Source organism: Zosterops lateralis, assembly GCF_965231275.1.
Source record: "Zosterops lateralis genome assembly, chromosome: 35".
Taxonomy (NCBI): domain Eukaryota; kingdom Metazoa; phylum Chordata; class Aves; order Passeriformes; family Zosteropidae; genus Zosterops; species Zosterops lateralis.
Window position 1 is genome coordinate 745,383 of NC_139795.1, and position 24,507 is coordinate 769,889.

General features: G+C 57.4%; 1 protein-coding gene across 1 annotated transcript in view; it reads right to left on the reverse strand.

Moving 5' to 3' along the window:
- Positions 1-21,556, reverse strand: part of SYNGAP1 (synaptic Ras GTPase activating protein 1) — a gene marked incomplete at its 3' end in the record, with an annotated part of 40,727 nt that extends 19,171 nt beyond the window's left edge. The window contains exons 1-8 of the mRNA XM_083881801.1: positions 21,486-21,556; positions 17,467-17,588; positions 17,280-17,385; positions 11,225-11,322; positions 7,917-8,038; positions 4,866-5,019; positions 4,674-4,772; positions 3,044-3,307 (exon numbers count right to left, since the gene is read on the reverse strand). Of these exons, the coding sequence (XP_083737927.1) occupies positions 3,044-3,307; positions 4,674-4,772; positions 4,866-5,019; positions 7,917-8,038; positions 11,225-11,322; positions 17,280-17,385; positions 17,467-17,588; positions 21,486-21,507 (987 nt within the window). The 5' untranslated portion in view covers positions 21,508-21,556. The remainder of the gene's footprint in view (positions 1-3,043; positions 3,308-4,673; positions 4,773-4,865; positions 5,020-7,916; positions 8,039-11,224; positions 11,323-17,279; positions 17,386-17,466; positions 17,589-21,485) is intronic.
- Between the last annotated feature and the right edge of the window lie 2,951 nt (positions 21,557-24,507).

Here is a 24,507-nt window from a genome sequence, read left to right on the forward strand (position 1 = left end):
ACCTGGATAAAAACCTAAACTCTGTTTACCAGCCAAAATGTGTGTAAGTAAACTTAACCACCCGCGGGTTTTTGTTATCAGAACCCTCAGAAATTCATTTGGGTTACTGAGAAAAACCAGACTAAAATGAGAACCAGAACCAAAAGCCTGAGAATCTGACTAGCAAGAATGCAAAACCAAGATAAAAACCTAAACTCTGTTTACTGGCCAAAATGTGTGGAAGTGAATGTAACCACCCTCAGTTTTTGTTATCAGAACCCTCAGGAATTTGTCGAGGTTACTAAAGAAAAACCGGACAAAAATAAGAACCAGGAGCCTAAGAAAGTGACTAACAAGGATGCAAAACCTAAACTCTGTTTACTGGCCAAACTGTGTGTGAGTAAACTTAACCACCTGCAGTTTTTTGTTATCGGAACCCTCAGAAATTCGTTGAGGTTACCAAGAAAAAACAGGATTAAAATAAGAAACAAGAGCCTGAGAAACTGGCCACCAAGAATGCAAAACCGAGATAAAAACCTAAACTCTGCTTACTGGCCAAACCATGTGTGAGCAAACTTAACCACCAGCAGGTTTTTGTTATCAGAACTCTCAGGAATTCACTGAGGTTACTGAGAAAAACAAGACTAAAATAAAAAAAGAAGAGCCTGAGGAACTGACTACCAAGAATGCAAAACCAAGATAAAAACTCAAACTGGGTGGAAGTCAACTTAACCACCTGCAGATTTTTGTTATCTCAGAACCCTCAGAAATTCATTGAGGTTACCGAGAAAACCAGGAATAAACTAAGAATGAAGAGTCTGAAAAACTGACAACCAAGAATGGAGAATCTGACTACCAAGAATGCAAAACTGAGATAAAAACCTAAACTCTGTTCACCAGCCAAAACGTGTGGAAATGAACTTAACCACCAGCAGATTTTGTTATCAGAACTCTCAGAATTTGTCAAAATTACTGAAAAAACCAAGACTAAAATAAGAAAAAAACGAGCCTGAGAAACTGACTACCAAGGACACAAAACCGAGATGAAGGAGGCAAAATGCAATGATGGCTCTGACCAATCAGGCATCTCAAAGGAGGCGTGCCTGGATTGATGGACAGGGTGAACCGGCCAATGAGACGACACATAACTGCGTGAATGAACAACTTAAAAATCTATTTAAAAATAAATCCATAAAACCTATAAAATATAAATCCATAAAATCTATTTTTAAAAAAATCTATAAAATCTATAAAAAATAAATGTATAAAATCTATAAAAATATAAATCTATCAAATCTGTGGCTCAGCATTGCAGTCATTTAGTACAATTGTAAGGTGCTTTTTTAAAAAAAGAAGTTGATGTAAATGTTGATAGTTTAACTAATTAATTAAAAAGTCAGTTACTTTTTTCAGAAAAATGAAATTAATTAAAATGAAAGGATTTTAAGTAATTTTTTGGGGAGTTTTTTTGTTTGGTTTGGGGGGAGATTGGTTAGATGTTAATATTGTGTGGTAAGTTAAAGATTTAGTCTTTAGCCCCTTTTTTTGGCTGTTCGGGCCAGGTTTGGCTGGGTTTTTGGGGCTTACTGCCCACAAGCAGTGGCCTGGGTTGAGTATGTTTTTGTTTTTGGGGGGTTTTTTTGAGGTTTTCTTTGGTTTGGGTTTTTTTGTTTTGGTTTGGTTTGGTTTTTTTGGTTGTTTTTGTTGTTGTTGTTGTTTTTGATGGAACAGGAGGAGATTATAAATTCGCACTGTTGGTTTTAGGCTATGGGTTGCAGCGGTTGTGTTTTAGTTGGGTTGTGTTCAGTTTAGTTGCTAGTGTTGTTAGTTTAAAAGAAGAGGAAATTCAGAAAAGAAACGAGTTTAAAAGAAGAGATAAAAAACCACCAAACTTTTCCTTGTAGCAAGTGTCCCCATAAGACTCCAGAGAAACTCCTCTCCCAAAGTGACACAAAATTATATTTAAATTGTTACAACTAACTGAAAATCACCGTCTCTCTCTATGTTGTGCAAAATTACATTTAAATAGTTACAACTAACTGAAAATCACTTTCTTCTCTAAGAAATCAAACAGTTTGTAGCAAAAGAAAGAGTTTAAAAGTTTAATTTTTTTTTCCTTTTCTTAGTACACGTTAACAAAACTATTTACTTTAAATTAAGCCTATTTCACCTTTTCCTCCCCAATCCCCTGTCCTGGGGTGACTTTATGCCGCCTGTATCCCCAATTGTCTGTTCTGTTTGTGCTGTATATAGAGTTCTGTGCCTTTCAGACTGGTTCTGAGGGCGAAGCAGGGAAAGAAGAAGAGGACAGTTTGTTTTGAAAAACAGCGTTCACTCCTCTGAATTTTTTTCCTTGGGACGGGGTTGTTCATCAGAGGCACAGACAGACAGCAAGACAGAAATCTTTTTTTTCTTTCTTTTAGTTAATTTAGCTAGCTGGGGCAGAGAAGTTCCCTGGACTGTTTTTTTTTCCCTTTTCCTTGGGACTGTTTAAACCTGATGGAAAAACCCAGAGGAGCACCGAGGGCTCCCACCAGGGCCTGGACCTCCAGAGGGACTGGGCCTGGTGGGAGACGGAGTGAGCTGAGCTACACCCAGGGCAAGGACTTCCTCAGCTCTGCCATCTCACTTCGGAACAAGAGGTTTTATTGCTTTATATTATTCATTCCTTATGCTTGTGGGCATTTTGTTTGTTAAATAAATAGTTTTTTCCACTTTCCTCTGAGGAAGTTCTTTCCCGGACTGGCTGGAGCAGAGTTTGGGTTTGGTCTCGAGAGGAATCCCATTCAGAAGTTTCCTCCCAAATTTGTCCTAAACCAGGACAGGAGGTTTTCCTCTCAGATTTGCCCTAATCCCAAATTTGCCCTAAACCAGAACTGGAGGTTTCTTATCTCCCAAAATTTGCCCTAAGCCAGGACAATCCCATCTCCCCAAAAGAAAAAGGAAGCGAACATATGAACTGCCACAAACATAAAAACCAAATTCATTTTCTGCTCACCTATCCCTGCCCACTCACCATGCCCACGTGGGATCACATCGATTAACCCCTTCCCTCCCTACTCACCATGCCCACGTAGTTGCTCTTGTCCTTCTTCCTCTTCTTGTCTGTGTCCTTGTAGAGATGCAGGCGGATGGTGCGCACGGCGGGCAGGTTGTTGAACTCGAAGTGCTCTCCCCAGAAGACGTTGTCAGTGCGGGCCTTGCTGGTGGTGCGGGCGTACAGCATGTCGTCCAGGCACAGCTCGCAGTAGTAGCGCTTCTTGGGCGGCAGGTCCCGCGCCTCGATCACCCACAGCTTCAGCACGTTGTCCACGCGCCGGCTGTTGTCCTGCACGGTCAGGGGGCAGCAAGGGGGGGCAAGGGTCAGTGTGGGGTCAGGGGTCAGTGTGGGGTCAGTGTGGGGTCAGGGGGCAGTGCAGAGTCAGGGGTCAGTGCAGGGCCAGGGGTCAGTGTGGGATTCAAAGGTCAGTACGGGGTCAGTGGGGGGTCAGGGTTCAGCGCGGGGTCAGCACGGGGTCAGCACGGTGGGGGACAGAGGGGGTTGGGGTCGGGAGAGAGGATGGGCTAGGTTGGCATCAACAGCAGGTGACCATCAGTGCCAGGTGACCATCAGTGCCAGGCAACCATCAACACCAGGTGGCCATCAATGCTAGATGACCGTTCCCATTGCCACCAGGTGACCATCTGTGTTGCCACCAGGTGACATCAATGCCAGGTGACGTCAACACCAGGTGATCATCAACTCCAAGTGACTAGCCCCACTCACACTAGGTGACATCAAAGCCAGGTGACATCAGCACCAGGTGACCACCCCCATTGCCACCAGGGACATCAACACCAGGTGACCACCCCCATTGCCACCAGGTGACATCAGTGCCAGGTGACATTGATGCCAGTTGACATCAACACCAGTTGACCATCCCCATTCCCACCAGCTGACATCAACACTGGCTGACCATCAACATCCCCTTCAATTGACCACCCAGATGACCATCAACACCAGCTGACAAGTGATACCAGGTGACATCAACACCAGCTGACCATCATCATCATGAAAAGGCTCAACATCAGATGACCATTGACACCAGCTGACCATAAACAACATAACCACCACCACCAGCAGCTGACCATCAAACACCAGCTGACCATCAACATTGCCTCCAACTGACCACCCAGATGACCATCAAACACCAGCTGACCATCAACACCAGCTGACCATCCCCATCAGATGACCATCAAACAGCAGCTGACCATCAACACCATGGTCATCCCCACCAGTTGACCATTCCCATGACCAGTTAATCATCACCAGCTGACCATTTCCATTCCCACCACTCCACCATCCCGATGACCAGTTCAGCCTCACATGACCAGCTGGCCACCCCCAGCTGACCATTCCCATCCCACCAGCTGACCACCCCCACAACCACCTGACCACGCCCATGACCAGCTGACCATCTCCACGACCACCTGACCACCCCCATGACTGACTGACCACACTCATGACTAGTTGCCCATCCCTAAAACTAGCTGACCATCCCCATGGCCAGCTGACCACCTTGGTGACGTACTGACCACCTCCATGACCCATTGATCACTCCCACCCCCAGTAGCTCTTCCCCCAATCTCAGAAGCCCCTCCTCCACCCCAGCAGCCCCACCCTCAGCAGCCCCGCCCACCCCAGCCCTGCCCACCTTGTTGGGCTTCACGGCCCTCTGGAGGTTCTCGATCCATTTGTCCCTCTCGGCCGCCGATCGGCAGGCGAAACATTTGGTGCCCGACGCCGTCGTCACCTGCGGGCAGGTGAGACACGGCCACGCCCCCTCAGGTGAGCCACGCCCCCTCGGAATCCCCAGAATTCCCGGAAAATCCCCGGAATTTCCCACCTCAAAGCAGAACTCCTGGCCCAGTATGCTGCTGTGCACAGCCTTGATGATGGAATCCTCATCCAGGTTCAGCTCCAGCGCCTCGGCCGCGCTCGAGGGGCTCAGCAGCGACTCATGGGAATGGGACTCCTTAAAGCTCTGCATCAGACGGGCCCTAAACGGGGATTTGGGGAATTTGGGGGGATTTGGGGGGTTGGGAAGGAATATGGGGGATTTGGGTGGAATCTGGGGAGAGATTGGGGGATTTGGGAGGAATTTGGGGGGATTTGGGGGGATTTTAGGGGATTCAGAGGGGATTTGAGGGAATTTGGGGGGATTTGGGGGGATTTTAGGGGATTCAGAGGGGATTTGAGGGAAACTGGGGGGATTTTGGAGGCATTTGAGGGTAATTGGAGGGATTTGGGAGGGATTTGAAAGAAATTTTGGGAGATTTGGGAGGGATTTGAGGGGTTGGAAAGGGATTTGGGGGCATTTTAGGGGGGTTGGAAAGGGGTTACGGGGGTTTTGGGGGGATTTGGGGTGGTTTGTGGGAGTGGGACTCCTTAAAGCTCTGCATCACTCGAGCCCTAAATAGGGGGATTTGGGAATTTGGGGAGAGTTTGGGGGATTTGGGAGGGATTTGAGGGGATTTGGGGGAATTTGGGGGGGATTTGGGGTGATTTTAAGGGGTTTCAGGGGGGTTTGGGGGATTTTGGGAGTGGGACTCCTAAAAGCTCGGCATCAGATGGGCCCTGGATGGAGTATTTGGGAATTTTGGGGGGATTTGGGAGGAATTTGAAGGAATTTCGAGGGATTTGAGGGAGATTTTTAGAGATTTGTGGGGGATTTGAGGGGTTGGAAGGGAATTTGAGGGGTTTGTGGGAGTGGGACTCCTTATAGTTTTGCATCAGCCAGGCCCTGAAGTGGGGGATTTGGGAATTTGGGGGGATTTGAGGGGTTGGAAAAGGATTTGAGGGGATTTGGGGGAGATCTGGGGGGATTTGAGGGGTTGGAAAAGGACTTGGGGACATTTTTGGGGAAATTTGGGGGATTTATGGAGTGGGACTCCTTAAAGCTCTGCACCAGCCGGGCCCTAAAGGGGGGATTCGGGAATTTTGGGAATTCTGGGGGGTTGGGGGTATTGGAAAGGGATTTGAATGGGATTCGGGGAGCTGGAGGAGGACTGGGGGGTTTGAGGGGTTTCATTGGGATTTGAGGAGATTTCTGGGGGATTTTGGGAGGATTTAAGGGGGATTTTGGGGGAATTTGGAGGGGTTGAGGGGATTTGGGGGGATTTTTGGGGATTCGAGGGGATCTGAGGGGATTTGAGGGGGATTTAGGGAGTTGGAGGGGGATTGGGGGAATTTGGGGGGATTTGAGGGAGTGGGACTACTTAAAGTCTACATGAGCCTTGCTATGGGGTGGGAATTTGGGGTAATTTTGGGATTTGGGGGGATTATGAGGGATTGGGAGGGGATCTGAGGAGAGTTTGGGGGGATTTTGAAGACATTTAAGGGGTTTGGGAGGGATTTCAGGGGAATTTTGGGGAGATTTTGGGGATTTCCTGGTGGGATTTAGGGCTCCACCACAGTGGGACCCCAAAGGCCCCCAGGGTGTCCCCAGGTGTGTCCCCAGGTGTCCCCCAGGTGTGTCCCCAGGTGTGTCCGGTACCTGTCACGCTCGGCGCTGTGGGAGCTGCTGGTCCAGTGCCCCCAAATGTCCCCATATGCCCCTGTGGTGTCCCCAGGTGTGCCCTGATGTCCCCAGGTGTGTCCAGGTCTCCTAGGTGTGTCCCAGGTGTGTTTCCAGGTGTCCCCAGGTGCCCCCAAACTCCCTCAGGTGTATCCCCAAGTGTCCCCTGGTGTGTCCCAGGTGTGTTTCCAGGTGTCCCCAGGTGCCCCCAAACTCCCTCAGGTGTGTCCCCAAGTGCCCCCAGGTGTGTCCCAGGTGTCCCCAGGTGTGTCCAGATGTGGTCCCAATGGCCCCAGGTGTGTCCCCAGGTGTGTCCCCAGGTGTGTCCCCAATGCCCCCAGGTCTCCCCAGGTGTCCCCAGGTGCACTCACCTGTTGTGGTTGCCACTCCAGACATGCAGCAGGATTTGCCCCCAAACCCCCTGAGGTGCCCCCAGGTGTGTCCACAGTGTCCCCAGCTGTCCCCAGGTGTGTCCACAGGTGTGTCCCCAGGTGCACTCACCTGTTGTGGTCAGCGCTCCAGAAGTGAGGCAGGATCTGCCCCCAAACCCTCTGAGGTGTCCCCAATGGCCCCAATGGCCCCAGGTGTGTCCCATCTGTATCCAGGTGTATGAGCTGTGCCCAGGTGCATCCCAGGCATCCCCAGGTGTATCCCCAATGCCCCCAGGTGTCCCCAGGTGTGTCTCAGGTGTCCCCAGGTGTCTCACCTGTTGTAGTCAGCACTCCGGAAGCACAGCAGGATCTGCCAGAAGCTGCCCCCAATGTCCCTGTGGTGTGTCCCCAATGTCCCCAGGTGTGTTCCCAATGCCATCAGTGCCAGGTGTGTCCTAGGTGTCCCCAGCTGTATGAGCTGTGTCCCCAATGTCCCCAGCTGTACCCAGGTGTGTCCCCAGCTGTCTCCAGGTGTCCCCAGGTGTATTTACCTGTCCCCAGGTGTCTCACCTGTCATGATCAGCATTCCGGAAGCATGGCAGGATCTGCCAGAAGCTGCCCCCATGTCCCTGTGGTGTGTCCCCAATGTCCCCAGGTGTGTCCCCAGGTGTGTCTCACCTGTCCCCAGGTGTCTCACCTTCATGGCTGGCGCTCCAGAAGCGCGGCAGTATCTGCCAGAAGCTGCCCCCAAATACCCCCAGGTGTCCCCAGGCTTATGAGGTGTGTCCCAGGTGTGTCCCCAATGCCCCCAGCTGTGCCCAGGTGTGTCCCAGGTGTGTCCCCAATGCCCCCAGGTGTACCCAGGTGCGTCCCAGGTGCGTCCCAGGTGTGTCCCAGGTGTGTCCCAGGTGTGTCCCCAATGCCCCCAGCTGTACCCAGGTGTGTCCCAGGTGTGTCCCCAATGCCCCTAGCTGTCCCCAGGCGTATTTACCTGCCCCAGGTGTCTTACCTGTCATGATCAGCACTCCGGAAGCGCGGCAGGATCTGCCGGAAGCTGCTGGTCCGGTCCAGCTTGGGCTGGCTCTTGGTTCTCTTGATGGAGCTCTTGAGGCGCCGGCTCAGGAAGCCTTGCTGGGGGCAGAGGTCATGTGGGGGTCACTCAGGGGCCACCAGGGGTTAATTCAGGGGTCAGCCAGAGCCAGGGATAATCCAGGGTCACCAGGGCCACACAGGGGTCACTCAGAGGTCACCCAGGAGTCAGCCAGAGTCAGGGGTCAGCTGGGGTCAGCCAAGGGCCATTCAGGGTCAGGAGTCATCCAGGGGTCATCTGGGATCATCCAGGGTGACTGGGGGTCAGGGGTCACCCAGGGGTCAGTGGATATTGGGGTCTGTGAGGGGCATTAGGGGTCAAGGGATCACCATGAGGTCAGGGGACATCAGGGTCATTGGGGTCTGGAGGGTCACGAGGTCACTGCAGGGGCAGCGATCATTGGGCTCAGTGAGGGGTCACAAGGTCATTTGGGTAATGAGGAATCAGGGGTCAGTGAGGGGGCAGGGGTCATCAAGTGACCACAGGGTCATTTGGGTCAAGGGGTCACTGTGGGGTCAGCAGTCACTGGGGTCTGAAGTGGGCCCAGGGGTCACTGAGGGGTCATTGGGGGTCACCACAGGAGTCACTGGGTGACGGTTTCCATGGTGACAGGCAGCAGTTGCCATGGCAATGGGCAAAGTCAGCCAGAAGCAACCATGGCAACAGGCAGAGCACTGCTGTAGTTACCAGGGCAACGGGTCATTCAGGACCAGGATTACCTGGTTACCATGCAACAGACTAGTCAGGATCCAGGTTACCTGGTTACCATGGCAACGATTCATTGAGGACCAGGATTACCTGGTTACCATGGTAACAGGTCATTCAGGACCTGGGTTACCTGGTAATCTTAGCAACTGGTAATTCAGGACCCAGGTTACCATGGCAACATGTAATTCTGGACATGGGGTACCGGTTACCATAGTAATGGCTTATTCTGGATCCAAGTTATCCAGTTGCCATGGCAACAGGTCATTCAGGACCTGCATTATCTAGTTACCATAATAGTTTATTCCAGACCTGGCTTGCTGGGTTACCATGGCAACAGGCTATTAAGGACCAGGGTTACCTGGTTACCATGGCAACAGGTTATTTGGGATCCAGGTTACCTGGTTGCCATGGTGATAGGTATTCCAGGCCTGGCTTGCTGCATTACCATGTCAACAGGTTACTCTGGCTCTGTCTTACCTGGTTACCATGGCAACAAGTTATTCCAGACTTGGGTTACCTGATTACCATGGCAACGGGTTATTCTTAATGCAGGTTACTGTGGTATTGTGAACCTCAGTTACCTGGTTACCATGGCAACCAAATATTCAGGATCCAGGTTACCTGCTTGCTATAGCAACAGGCTATTCAGGATCTGGCTTACCTGGTTACCATAACAATGGATTATTCTGTATGTGGAGGTTCCCTGGTTGCCATGGCAATAGATTGTTCCTGACCGGGGGGGGGGGGGGGGGGGGGGGGTCACCCAGTTACCATGGTAATGGACACCATGGGATCGTGGTTGCCACGGAAACAGGTGAGGTAGGAGCCAGATTATCTGGTTACTGTAGCACCAGATTATTCAGGGCCTAGGTCACTGGGTTGCCAAGGTAACCGGTATCACAGGGCCACGGTTGCCATGGTGACAGGCAGTGAAGCATCATGGTTCCCATGGTGAGAGGTGGAGGAAGAGTTGCCATGGCAACAGGGCAGTGGAGACCACAGGAACCATGGGGAGGGAGGCACAGGAACCATGGCAAAGGGGCGTGATGGGTCACAGTAACCATGGCAACAGGCAGGACCACAGTAACAGGGACTTGCTGTACCATGGTAACCATGGCAACGGGGGCTGGGGTGTGTGACCACAGGTACAGGTGACTGGGAACCTCAGTAACCCTGGCAACAGCTGCCTGGGGACCACAGTAACCATGGCAATGGCAGCTTGGGTGACACAGTAGCCACAGCAATGAGTGACGGGGGACCACAGTAACCATGGCGAGTGGAGGTGATCACATTAACCACAGTACCAGGTGTGTGGTGGGGTAACCATGGCAACAGTTACCTCAGTAACCAAGACACTGGGTGAGTGGGGACCACAGTTACCATGGCAACAAGTGTGTGATGGGGTAACCATGGCAACAAGTGTGTGATGGAGTAGCCATGGGAACTGGTGATGGGGGACTGAGGCTACCATGGCAACGGGTGAACACACACTGTAGTAACCATGGCAACCTGCAAACAGGGACCAGGGTAACTATGGGTACATGTTAACACAGTAACCATAGCAACAGCTGAGCACCATTGTAACCATGGGAACAGGTGTGAGATGGGGTAACCGCAGCAACAGGCACATAGCGACCCACATGATAACACGGAAATGAGACCATGGTAACCATGGCAACAGGTGACAGAGGAACACAGTAACCATGGCAACAGCTGAGTACCACTGTAACCATGGTAATGGGTCTGGCAGACTCAGTAACCATGGTAACAGGTGTGTGATGGCATGTGTGTGATTACCATGGCAGCAGACAAATAGGGACCCACAGTAAAAATGGAAACATTGAAATGGCACCATGATAACCATGGCAATGGGTAATGGGGACCATGGTAACCATGGCAACAGCTGAACGAGATCACTGCAGCCATGGTAACCATGGAAAGGGGGGTTGGGGCCATGGTAACTATGGCAACAGGCATGTGGGGACCATGGTAACAGATCATGTGTTGATAATGGTAACCGTGGCAACAGATGTTGGGTGACAATGGCACCGATGGAAAGGTAGGGTGGGGACCACAGTAACCATGGCAATGGATGATGGGGATAATGCAAAGGGGGAGTGAGGACCATGGTAGCCATGGCGATAGATCATGAGTGACAATGGTAATCCTGGCAATGGATGATGAGGGAGATCATGGTAACCACGGCAACAAATGACGTGGACACATGGTAATCGTGGCAACAGGTTTATTGGGACAATAGGAACCACAGAAGTGGATGATGGGGGCCATGGTAACCACGGAAACGGATGTTGGGTGACAATGGTAATGATGGAAATGTGGGGTGGGGCCCTGGTAACCATGGCAAGAGATGAAGGGTGAGAATGGCAACCATGGCAATAGATGATGGGTGACCACAGTAACCATAGCGCCAGGCATGGCGCTAGTAACTAAGGTACCAAGCAGGCGGTGGTTGCCATGTCAATGGTCAGCCTGCCATTGCCATGGCACCAGGCACTCACCGAGGGCCGGAAAGGCGGCGCGGGCGGCGCGTCCATGTTGATGCTGAACTGCTTCCCCCCGGGAACGCTCTTCCTGCGGGAGCGGCCGCCGTGGTAATCTGGGGGGACGCGGGGCACGGGGGGTCAGGGCACCCCAAACCCGGGGAGACCACAAATCCCACCCCAAAAACTTGGAGGGTCCCAAAATCCCACCCCAGAACCCAGGGGACCACAAATCCCACCCCAAAACCCATGGGGACCCCAGATCCCACCCCAAAACTCAGGGAGACCCCAAATCCCACCCTAAAACCAGATTCCACCCCAGAATACATGGAGACCCCAGATTCCAGCCCTCAGCCCATGGGTATCCTAAAATTCCACCCCATCCCCTGTGGGGATCCCAAAATCTGCCTTAAGGGGAACGGAAGGGGGGATTTGGGGTCTGGGGTGATTTTGGGAGGCTCATGGTGGGTGAGCCGACCCCCAAAACTGGGGGACCCCCAATCCCAACCCCCAACCATATAGGAGTCCCAAAATGCCCCCAAAAGACCCTCCGGGGGTTCCAAAATCTGCTCTCTGTGGTGATGGAGGGGGGATTTTGGGGGCACTTTGGGGGCTTTAAGGGCATCACAGGGGCTCAGGGCACCCTCAAATCCGGGAGGATCCCCAATCCCATCCCTCAGCCTGGGGGGGTCCCAAAATCCCACCCCCAAATCCTGTGGGAGTCCCAAAATCTGCCACAAGGGGGGTGGGAGAGGGGATTTGGGGTCTGGGAGAGATTTTGGGGAGTCATGGAGAGTAAGGGGACGCCAAAATCGGGGGCGGGGGGGGGGACTCCAAAACTCAAAAATCCTACTCGTGACCTGAGGGAACCCCAAAATCCCAACCCCAAATCCTGTGGGGGTCCCAAAATCCACACCAGAGGGTGATGGAAGGAAGGATATGGGGGTCTAGGGGGGATTTTTGGGGTTTTAGGGGGGTCACAGGGGGTGAGGGGACCCCAAAACATGATTATAATTGGGGGACGGTCCCCAAAATTCCGCTCCTGACCTGTGAGGACCCCAAAATCCACCCCTCTAAATCCTGTGGGGGGTCCCAAAATCCACACCAAGGAAGGGGAGGAAATTTGGGGAAGTTTTGGGAGGTCCCAAGAGCCCCCCGGGGGTCCCCTGGCTCTGTTTCCCTCCCCCAGCCACCCCCAGACCCAAATTTTGGGGTCTACCTTCCCAATTTCGGTGTCACTCCAAAAAATCCCCCAAAATTCTTAGCCCCCATCCCAAATTTCAGGACTTTCCCCCCAATTTTGGGGTCCCCCTTCCCTCTGCCCCCACCAAATCCCTTTAAAGTTCACCCAAATACTCCCCCAAGCCCCCTCCCCAAATTGAGCCACCCCCCCAAATTTGGAACCCCTCCCCAAATGTGGCTCCCCCAGATTCCACCTCCCCAAACTCCCCCCAAATTGAGTCCCCCTCAAATCTGGGGTTCCTTTAATTCTGCCCCATCCCTCCAAAGCCCCCCTAAAACCCCCCAAATTCTTTCCCCACCCCCAAACCCTCTTTAACCCCTCCTTCTCAAGCCCCCTCCCCAAAACTCACATCCCCTCTGCAAATTTGGGGTCTCTTTAACTCTGCCCCTGCCAAATCCCCCAAAATCTTCCCCTAACTCCAGCCCCTGAGCCCCCTCCCCACATTTTGAGGCTCCTCCCCCAAATTTTGGGCTCCCTTCAATTCTGCCCCCCCCCAAACCCCCCAAGATTCTTCCCTCCCCCAAATCCTCTTTAATCCTGAGCCCCCTCCCCACATTTTGTGGTCCTTTCAATTCTGCCCCCCCCATCGCTCCCAAATTCCCTCCTAACTCCAAGCCCCCTCCCCCAAATTTTGGGTTCCATTTAACTTTTCCCCCTAAAACTCCCCAGACTCTTCCTGCTCTCCCCAAAACCCCCTTTAACCCCTCCCCCCTCCCCAAATTTCAAGGCCCCTTCCACCAATTTTGGGGTCCTCTCCATTCTGCCCCAAAACTCCTCTAAGCCCCCCAAACTCCCCCAAATTCCTCCCCCCTCCAAATCCCCTTTCACGCCTCCCCCACAGAGCCCCCTCCCCAAATTTCAAGACCCACCCCCAAACTTGGGGTCTCTCTAACTTCTCACTCCCAAAACCCCCCTACACCTGCCCAAAATTCATTCCCCGCCCCCAAATCCCCCCCACCCCGAGCCCCCTCCCTAGTTTTGGGGTCCCTTCCATTCTGCCCACTCTAAAATTCCGCAAGCCCCCCCAAATTCCCCTAAATCCCCCAAATTCTCCACCCCCCTCCCCCCACTAAATCTCCTTTAATCCCTCCCACCCCGAGACCCCTCCCCAAAATTCGAGGCCCACCCCTAAATTTTGAGCTCCTCCTCCCTCCCCCAATTTTGGTCTCTCTTCAATTTTTGCCCCCCCCCCTAAAATACCCCCAAATTCTTCTCCCCCCCTCCCCTCTCTAACCGCTCCCCCCTCCCCAAATCCCGCCCCGCCGTTTCCTACCGGCCGCGGTGCCGCTGCCGCCCTCGGGGCCGAGGCGGGGCCGGGGGGGGCCGGGGGGGCCCCAGGGGGACCCCGAGATTTGGGGGTGGGGCGGGGGGGGCCCCCACATGGTCCTAAAGCGACCCCGGGGCCCCCCCGAGCCCCCCCCGGGGCGGGGCCGGAGCGACCCCCACGAGCATCGGGGGGGGCGGGGCGGCGGGGGGGGGACACACCTGGGGGGGCACAAACTCACGTGGAGGGGGTCACACACACCTGGGGGGGCACAGACACACCTGGGGGGGGTCACACACACCAGGGGGGGTCACACATACCTGAGGAGGTCACACACACACCTGAGGAGGTCACACACACCTGGGGGTGTCACACACACACCTAGGGGGGTCACACACACCTGGGGGCCACAAACTCACTGGAGGGGGTCACACACACCTGGGGGAGCACACACACATATCTGGGGGGGGGGGGGCACAAATTCACGTGGGGGGGGGGGCACAGACACACCTGGGGGTGACACACACACCTGGGGGGGCACAAACTCACCGGGGGGGGTCACACACACCCGGGGGAGGCACAGACACACCTGGAGGGTCCTTGCACACTCACCTGAGCCCCTCTCAAGCCCTATAGTGACCCCAATCCCCCTCAGCCCTTGCACACTCACCTCGAACTCCCCCTTGCACACGCACTGAGCCCCCGGCCTTGAACGCTCACACTCAGCTCCCCCAGCTTTGCACACTCACCTGTTCCCTTGCACACTCACCTGAAACTCCCTCAGACCTTGCACACTCACCCTGAGCTCCCTTCAGCCCTTCCACATTCACACTCAGCACCCCCAGACCTTGCACACTCACTGTGACCCCCCTTGCACACTCACTTGGAACTCCCCCAAACCTTGCACACTCACACTCAACCCCCCCAGGTCTTGCACATGCACACCTAGCCCTTGAACACTCACCCGAGCCCTCTACACCGTTGCACACTCACACTCAGCCCCCCGCCCTGCACACTCACCTGGCCTTTGCACACTCACACTCAGCCCTTGCACACTCACCCTGAGCTCCCCCCAGCCTTGCACACTCACACACGGCCCTTGCACACTCACCCGGCGCCCTCTCTCCCCCCGTTTCCCATCCCACCCTCCCCCCGTTGCACACTCGCTCCCCTCCCCCCTCCCCTTTTTGCACACTCACTCCCCCTCCCCTCCCTCCCCTCCCCCCGCTTGCAGCTCCGCGCGCCGCCCCCGCCGCCCCTCCCCCACCTCCCCCTCCCCCCCCGCGCTCCGGGGGGGCGCCCGGTCCCGCCCCTCCCCCCCTGCGGGCACGCTCACCTTGCACACTCACCCCCCTTTGCACACTCACCCCCCCTTTGCACACTCGCCCCCCCCACACTCACCCGGCGCCGCCGCCGCCGCCCCGCGCTCGGGAGGCCCCGCCCACCGCGCTCGGGACACGCCCACAGCGTCCTCGCCCCGCCCGCCGCGCTTGGGGGGGGCGCTGTGCGCGGGGAGGCCACGCCCCGAAGCGGGCAAGGCCACGCCCACCGCGTGCGGAGGTCACGCCCACCCGGAGGGGAGGCCACGCCCAAAGCGGGGGCGTGGGAAAGGGGCGGGGCCAGAGGCCGTGGGAAAAAAAAGGGGGGGGAGGGAGGGGGGACAGGGGGGCTGGGAGGTGATGGGGACACCGGGGTGGCACCGGGGACACTGGGGATGGTTACACTGGGACACACTGGGGGTCACTGGTGGCACTGGAAATGTTGGCACTGGTGGCACTGGTGGCAGTGAATGGTGGCACTGGGGATGGTGGCACTGAGGACAGTGGGGACAGTGCGCACAGTGGTGGCACTGCGGATGATGACAATGGGACACACTGGGGGTCACTGGTGGCACTGGGGATGGTGACACTGCTGGCACTGGGACACACTGGGGACACTGCGGGGGGTGGCACCGGGGACAGTGATGTTGGCATTGGTGGCACTGGAGATGGTGACACTGGTGACGGTGGTGGCAGTGAGTGGTAGCACTGCAGATGGTGACACCAGTGCCACTGGAGATGATGGCACTGGTTGCACTGGGGTGGCACTGGGGATGGTGACAATGGGACACACTGGGACACCCTGGAGAGCAATGGTGGCACTGGGGACACTGGGGACAGTGACACTGGAGGGCACTGGGGACACATTGGGGATGACAGTGATGGCACTGGGACACTGGGGACAGCAGCAGCACTGGTGGCACTGATGACACAGGGACACTGGTGATGGTGGCAGCATTGACATTTATGGCAGCAGATGGTGATAGCGGTGACAATGGCACTGGTGGCCCTGGTGGCACTGGATGGTGACAGCAGCAGTGGCAGCAGTGACAGCAGCGGAGGATGGCAGCACTGGTAGCACTGGATGGTGACGGTGACAATGGCACTGGTGGCACTGGTGGCAGAGGGCACTGGTGTCCCTGTCCCCAGTGTCAGGGTGGCACTGGGGTGGTGACAGTGGTGACAGCAGGGGTGGCACTAGTGGCACTGAGGGGGTGGCACTGGGGAGGTGACAATGGTGGCAGTGACAAGGTGCCACCGTTTTCCCCTGTCCCAGCTGTGGGGGTGGCACTTGTGGCACCAGTGGCACTGTCCCTTTCCGCAGTGGCATTGGTTGCACCGGGGGGTGGCAGCAGGACGGGGACAGTGGGGGTGGCACTGGGGAGGTAACAGCGGTGGCACTGGTGTCCCCTGGCACTGGTGGCAGCCTCTGTCCCTGGTAAGGGTGGTGGCATTCATGTCCCTGTCCCCAATCATGGGGGTGGCACTGGTGGCTCCTGTCCCTAATAAGGGTGATGGCACTGCTGTCCCTGTCCCCAATAGCACTGGTGGCACTGATGTCCCTTGTCCCCAGTCCTGGGGGTGGCACTGGTGTCCCTGTCCATGCCCCTGTCCCTGTCTCTGTCCCCGTCCCCAGTCATGAGGGTGGCACTGCTGTCCCTGTCCCCTGTCCCTTGTCCCCAATCGCGGGGGTGTCACTGCTGTCCCCATCCCTGTTCCCTCCCCTCCTCTCCTTGCCGGAAGCCCCAATTTTCCCTTTTTCCCCCCCCAAAAACCCCCGTGGGGCGGGGGCGGGGCCACCCCTCCCCCACTCCGTGTCCCCACCCCGGTGTCCCCCCGTGTCCCCTGGTGTCCCCAACCCCCCCTCTCCCCCCGCCCCTCCCCCTCTCGGGGGGCGGCGCCGCCGGGGCCTCCCTTGGGGGGGGGGAAGGGAGGAGGAGGAATTTTGGGGGGGTGGCGGTTTGGGGGGGGGGGGGGGCCGGGCCCGTGTCCCCGTTGCCATGGCGACCGTCGCCAGGCAGCGCAGCGCCTCTGCGAGCATTATGGGATGTCACCATGGCTCCCATGCGGGCCGTGGGGGGGGAGGGGGGGTGTCAAATCCGCCCCTTCCCCTCCTCCAGCGCCGCCGCCTCCCCCGCCCCCACCCTGGCCACGGGGGGGGGAGGAGCCGGGGGGGACCCCAAAACCTCCTCGGGGCCCCCCGAAGCCCATCGGGCCCCCCCCGAAGGCCCGACCCGGCCCCGGTACCGTGCTCGGGGTGCGGGCGCCCCTCCACCGGGACGCTGACGGTTCTCCGCAGCAGTTTGCTCCGGCACGGTTCGCTCCGCCGGTCCCGGATGAGCAGCGGGTGGATCTGGGGGGGTCCCCGCGGGGAGTTCAGCGCATTTTGGGGACCCCTCCGAGCCCCCCGAAATCCTCCCCGGTGCCCGCTCACCTCCTCCTCATCGAGCATCAGCAGCTGGTTCCCGGAGATGATGCAGAACCGGGGGTTCCAGGGTGGGCGCTCATAGGGGGAGGGGGCGTAGGGCCCGCGGGCCAGGGGGGCTCCACGCACATCTGGGGGAGGGCGGGGGTCACATCTGGGCGCCCCCCGGGCCCCCCCCGTCCCCCCGGAGCCCACCCATGGGTGCTGCCCACCGGTATCCTCCCGCATCCCGCCCGTTGCTCCGGCAACCGCAGCCCACGGCGCCTCCCGGGGGTGGGATGGGGGCCCCGAATTCCTGGGGGGGGCGGAGGGGTCCCCAAATTTGCCGGTGCACCCTTGAGACCCCCCTCGGGACATTCCGAGCCCCTGGGTGCCTCCCCAACCCCGAGCACCCCCACCGGGTACCGGGGTAGACCTGGTGGCCCAAAGGCCTGGGGGGGGTTGGGGGTTTTGGGGGGTCCCCAAATTTTCGGGGGGAGCGTGGGGGTGGTCCCAGAGCACCCGTTGGACCCCCAGGATCTCCTCAAGGCCCTGGGTGCCCCCCCAAAGCTGCAGTGTCTCCCAAATTCCCACTGGGCGCCCCCTCCCCCCCAGGATTGACCTGATGTCTGGGACACCCCAAAATTCCTCCCAGGAGCCCCAAAATTCTTCCAGGGAGCCCCAAAAAGGGGTGAGGGAGGAGGCAGGGGGTGGGGGGTGGGCAAGGCTCGGGTGCCCCCCCAAAATCCCGAGTATCTCCCCAAAATCCCGGGTTTACCCCTCAAAAACCCTGGGTGCCCCCAGTGCCCGTTGGCTGGGTTGACCTGGTGTCCCTAATTCGGGGAATTTTTTTGGGGGAAATTTTGGGGGATTTGGGGGGTTGGAAGATTTTGGGGGGGTCCACAAATTCCAGAGGGTGCCCAAATTCCCACTGGGAATTCCGGGAGTCCTTCAGCACCCCCACGACCCCCTCAGGAACCCCAAAATCCCCCCCCCCCAGCAGCCAGTGAATTGGTAGACCTGGTGTCCAGTCACTGGCACTGACCAGCCCAGCACAGACTAGTGATTCCCAGTATAGACCAGTGACTCCCAGTTACAGCATCCACCAGAACCAGCATTCACCAGTAACACGTCCATTGGCGTCCATTGGCACCAGTATACACTAGTAACCACATCCCCATGCCCCAATAACTCCCAGTTACAGCATCCACTGGTACCAGTAACCACCAGTACCAGTATCTCCAGTTACAGCCTGCACTAGTACCAGTATCCCCAGTAACCACATCCACTGGTACCAGTGACTCCCAGTTACAGCATCACCACATACCAGTATCCCCAGTTACAGCATCCACCGGTACCAGTAATTCCCAGTATCAGCATCCCCACGTCCCAGTAACTCTCAGTTAGAGCATGGCCTGGTTCCAGTAACTCCCAGTAACAGCATCTACTGGTCCCAGTATGCACCACTAACAGCATCCACTGACACCAGTATACACCAGTTACAGCATTGCCACACACCAGCATCCCCAGTAACAGCACCCACCAGAACCAGTAACTCCCAGTAATCCCATCCACTGGCACCAGTATCCCAGTAACAGCATCCACCAGGACCAGTATGCACCAGTTACAGCATCCACTGGTAGCAGTAACTCCCAGTTATTGGCAACCACCAGTACCAGTATCCCCAGTAAAAGCATTGCCACACACCAGTATACACCGGTAGCTGCATCCACTGGTCCCAGTATCCACCAGTAACAGTATCCACCAGTACCAATAACTCCCAGTATCAGCATCCTCACATCCCAGTAACTCCCAGTTAGAGCATGGCCTGGTTCCAATAACTCCCAGTTAGAGCATCCCCTTGTCCCAGTATCCCCCAGTAACCACATCCACTGGTACCAGTATCCCCAGTAACAGCAAGCACTGGTACCATTATGCACCAGTAACAGCATCGCCACACACCAGTATCCCCAGTAACCACATCCACTGGTACCAGTATCCCCAGTAACAGCCTGAGCACACACCAGTATCCCCAGTGACAGCCTGAGCACACACCAATATCCCCAGTAACAGCCTCCACTGGCACCAGTATCCCCAGTAACAGGCTGAGCACACACCAGTATCCCCAGCAACAGCATCCACCAGTCCCAGCAAATCCCAGTAACTCCCAGTAACAGCATCACCACACACCAGTATCCCCAGTAACCACATCAACTGGTACCAGTAACTCCCAGTTACAGCATTCATCAGAACCAGTATCCCTAGTAACAGTCTCCACTGGCACCAGTATACACCAGCAACAGCATGCACTAGTACCAGTATACACCAGTAACCGTACCACCACATACTGGGACCTCCCAGTTATCACATTATTGACACCAGTATCCCCAGTAACAGCCCCAGCACACACCAGTATCCCAGTAATGGCATCACCAGGGATCCCCAGTAAGAGCCTCCCCCTGTCCCAGTATTCCCAGTACTGATCTCCCCCAATCCCAGTATCACCAGTAAGAGCCTCCCCCAGTCCCAGTAACAGCATCCTCCAGCATCAGTATCCTCCAGTGCCAATCCCAGTATGCCCAGTACAAGGCCTCTGCTCCTAGCATGCCCAGTAACATCATCCTCTGCTCCCAGTATGGCCAGTGACAGTCTCCCCCAGCCCCAGTATGCCCAGTAAGAGCCTCCCCCAGCCCCAGTATCCCTCAGTCCCGGTTCCAATTTGCCCAGAACGAGCTGCCCTGGCCCCCAGTATTCCCAGTAACAGCCTCCCCCACACTCAGTATTCCCAGTAAGAGCCTCCCCCGGCCCCAGTCTGATCCCCCACAGTCCCAGCACCTATCCCAGTATTCCCAGTAACAGCCTCCCCCACACCCAGTATCCCCAGTAACAGCCTCCCCTGGCCCCAGTATCCCCAGTGCCCTGCTCCCAGTCTGCCCAGTAACAGCATCCCCCACTTCAATATCCCCAGTTACAGCATCCTCTGCTCCCAGTGTCCTCAGTAACAGCCACCCCCGGCCCCAGTACATCCAGTACCAGCCTCCCCCAGTGCCAGTGCCGCTCCCAGTAACCCCAGTAAAGCCTCCCCCGCTCCCCGCTGCTTCCAATCCGAGCATCCTCCAGTCCCAGTGCTCCCAGTCCCAGCCGCCCCCGGCCCCAGTCTGCCCAGTACCGGCCTCCCCCGCTCCCAGTATCCCCAGTACCGGCCTCGTCCGCTCCCAGTCCGCCCAGTCCCGGCCGCCCCCGGCCCCGGTGCCGCTCCCAGTATCCCCAGCCCGATCCTCCTCCGCTTCCAGTGCTCCCAGTAAAGCCACCCCCGGCCCCAGTGCCGCTCACAGTCCGAGCCTCCCCCAATCCCAGTGTTCCCAGTATCCCCAGTACCGGCCTCCCCCGCGCCCAGTCCGCCCAGTCCCGGCCGCCCCCGGCCCCAGCAACGCTTCCAGTATCCCCAGTAAAGCCTCCGCCGCTCCCAGTATACTCCAGTAAGAGCATCCGCCGGTCTCAGTACCGGCCTCCTCCGCTCCCAGTGTTCCCAGTCGGAGCCTCCCCCGCTCCCAGTATCCCCAGTAAAGCCCTTTCCCAGTCCCAGTATCCCCAGTACCCGCCTCCTCCGCTCCCAGTATCCCCAGTCCCAGCCGCCCCCGGCCCCGGTGCCGGTCCCAGTCCGCCCAGTAAAGCCACCCTCGCTCCCAGTCTGCCCAGTACCGGCCTCCTCCGCTCCCAGTACCCCAGTAACAGCCACCCCCGGCCCCAGCAAGAGCATCCCCCGCTCCCAGTGTCCCCAGTTCGAGCCACTCCCGCTCCCAGTGCTCCCAGTACCGGCCCCGCGCGGATCCCAGTGCTCCCAGTAACAGCCGCCCCCGGCCCCAGCAGCTCTCCCAGTGCTACCAGTACCGGCCTCCCCCGCTCCCAGTGCTGCTCCCAGTATCCCCAGTAAGAGCCTCCCCCGCTCCCAGTGTTCCCAGTGCCGCTCCCAGTCTGCCCAGTGCGGCTCCCAGTGCTCCCAGTGCGGGCCTCCCCCGCTCCCAGTGCTCCCAGTGCCCCCCCCGTACCTCGGAAGGGGACATAGGACATGGTGCCACCGGCGCGCGACACCCCCGGCGGGGGGAGGGGCGGGGGGAGGGGCGAGGGGGAGGGGGAGGGGGGGAGGACCCGAAATTGGGAAGGGGGGAGGGGGGGAAGAGGGGGAGGGGCCGGGCCGCGGAGGGGGAGGGGGAGGAGCCGGAAATGGGGGGAGGGGCCGGGAGGGGGAGGGGTTAATGGTGGGGGAGGGGCCAGAGCGGGAACCGGGAACAGGAGCGGGGGAGGGGCCGTGGGATGGGGCGGGGCCGAAGGGGGAGGGGCCGGGTTGGACGGGGAGGCAGGGAAGGGGCGGGGCCAGAGGGGGAGGGGCCAAGGTGGGGGAGGGGCGAACCCAGGGAGCCCCGGGCTGAGGGGGGGAGGGGAGGGGGAGGGAAGCGGGGAGGGGGAGGGGAAGGCGGAGGGGGGAGGGGAAAGGGGGGTGGGGACTCCCCTCCCCCCCCTCCACCCCCGGTCGCTTCCGGCGGCGGCGGTGACGTCACGAGGCGGGGGCGGGGCCCGCACGGGTCACGTGGGGGCGGCGGCGGCGGCGCGAGCGGAGCGCGGGGAGCGGTGAGGGGGGAGGGGCGGGGGAGGAGGAGGCGTCGGGTGGGGGATTTGAGGGAGTTTGGGGGATTTTGGGGAGGGGGCGAGAACTGGGAGGAGCTTTGGGGGCAATTTGGGGAGTTTTGGGGAGGGAGAAGGTCCGGGCGGGGCTCTGGAGGAGTTCGGGGGGAATTTGGGGAGGGGCGAGGACTGGGGATGGGGAGTTTTGGGAGGAATTTGAGGAGTTTTGGGGTGAATTTGGGAGGGGGAAAGCTCCGGGAGGGGTTGGAGGCGAGTCTTGAGGGAATCTGGGGACGCGGCGAGTCCTGGGGAGAGGGAGAGTTTGGGGACGGGGCATGGGATGGGGGGAGATTTATGGGTGAAGTTTTGGGGGGAATTTGGGGAGAGGGCGATTTTAGGGGTGAATTTCTTTTCTCCCAAAAGTTCTGCGGTGAATTGGGGGAAGGGGTGAGTTTTGGGGAGGGGGCGAGTCCGAGGGAGATTTGAGGAGGAGGTTTTGGGGTGAATTTTGGGGAGGAGGATCCGAGTTCAGGGCAGTTTAGGGGTCCCAGGGTCCCCAGTGAGGGATTTGTGGGGGGCAGATTTGGGGGTAGGGACGATTTTGGGGTCGGGTTTTGGGGTCAGGGTTTGGGGCTGGGATCTCTGAGAGGGTTGGGATGATTTTGGGGCTGGGGGCAATTTTGGGGTTGAGTTTGGGGGTCAGGTTTTGGGGCTGGGGTCTCATGGGGAGGTTAAAGTGATTTTGGGGCTGGGAGCGATACTTGTGTGGGATTTTGTGGAGGGGTCGGATTTGGGGTCAGGTTTTGGGGAGAGGTTGGGTTTGGGGGCTGGGGAAAATTTGGGGAGGGGCTTTTGGGGCTGATTTGGGGTCATTTGGGGGGGTGGGACAATTTTGGGGTCGATTTGGAATATTTGGGCGTTTGGGGTGATTTTGGAGGTTTTTGGGGTCAGATTTTTGGGAATTTGGGGGATTTTGGGGCTGGGGGTGATTTGGGGTGAATTTTGGGTTTTGGGGGGATTTTGGGGTCAGGTTTTGGGGTCTCACTCCCTCCCCTCCCCCCAGGAGGTGTCGGTGGCCAATGAGAGCGGCCTGGGCTGTGAGTACCTCTGTCACGACATGGGGGGATATCGCGACATGGGGGAGGAGATATCGCGATACGGGGGAGGGGATATTGCGACAGGAACGTCACAACATGACTATCATGACATTGATGTTGTGATGTGGATATCGCGACATGGCTGTGACAACGTGCCCCACGGTTACCTGGGTATTGAACATGAACGTCATGACACGCCGGTATCCTGACACAGACATGGTGACAGGAACATCGCGACTCAGATACCGTGACACAAGTGTCGCGACACGCCGGGTTATGGCCACACTGCCATTGCCATGTGCCAGTGCCATAATGTGCTGAAGTCGTGACAGGCCAACATATCCCGACATGCTGATGTGTCGTGACATGTCGCTATAACAACATGCCGATATTTCAGGACGCGCTGATATATCACGACACGCCAATATCGTGACATGCCGATATCGCGACATGCCATTATAGCTCAACATGCCCATATAGCACAATGTGCCCATATCGCGACATGCCAATATATCACAATGTGCAGATATTGCGACGTGTCGGTAGAGCATGACACGCTGCTGAGATTGCAACGTGCCGATACACCACAACACTGACATATCGTGACACGCCGATATATCGTGACACTGGCACAGTTATCATGACATGCCGCTATACCACCACACATCGATCCATTGCAACGTGCCCATATCGTGATGTGCCGATATATGGCAACACTGATATGTCGTGACACACCAGTACATGGCACCACCCGCTCTCTCTCTCAGGCACTGTCGCTGCTGCTGCTGCCGGGGCTGGGCCGCCGGGCACCGCCCATGGCCACCGCCCAGGGGACAGCACTGGGGACAGCGGGGGACACCGCAAGGGACACCGCAGGTGACAAAGGCGACACCGGTGGTAGCCCTGGGTATGTCCCCGGCTCCGTCTCAGCTGCCTTCGTCACCTGTCCGAACCAGAGCGTGGCCACCGAGCTGGCCAGGTGACAACGGGGACACCCCAGGGACATCAGCGACAGCCTGGGGACTCTGAGGGAACCTTGAGGACACTCCAGGGGATATCACGGACACCACTGGGACACCTTGGGGACATTGGGGACGCTTCAGAGATGCCCTGGGGGACATTCCTGGGACATTGTGGGGACCTTGGGGACATCAGGGACAGCCTGGGGACCCCGAGTGCACCTTGGGGACACTTGGGGACTCCCCAGGGACATTGGGGACATTGCTCACCAGCAGGACCTCACTGTCCTCTTCCAGCTTCCCCTGCCATGTGTACCTGAAGGGACATCAGGGACATTGGGGACATCAGGGGGGCACTGGGGACATTGGGGGGTGGCACCTTCCTGTCCCCC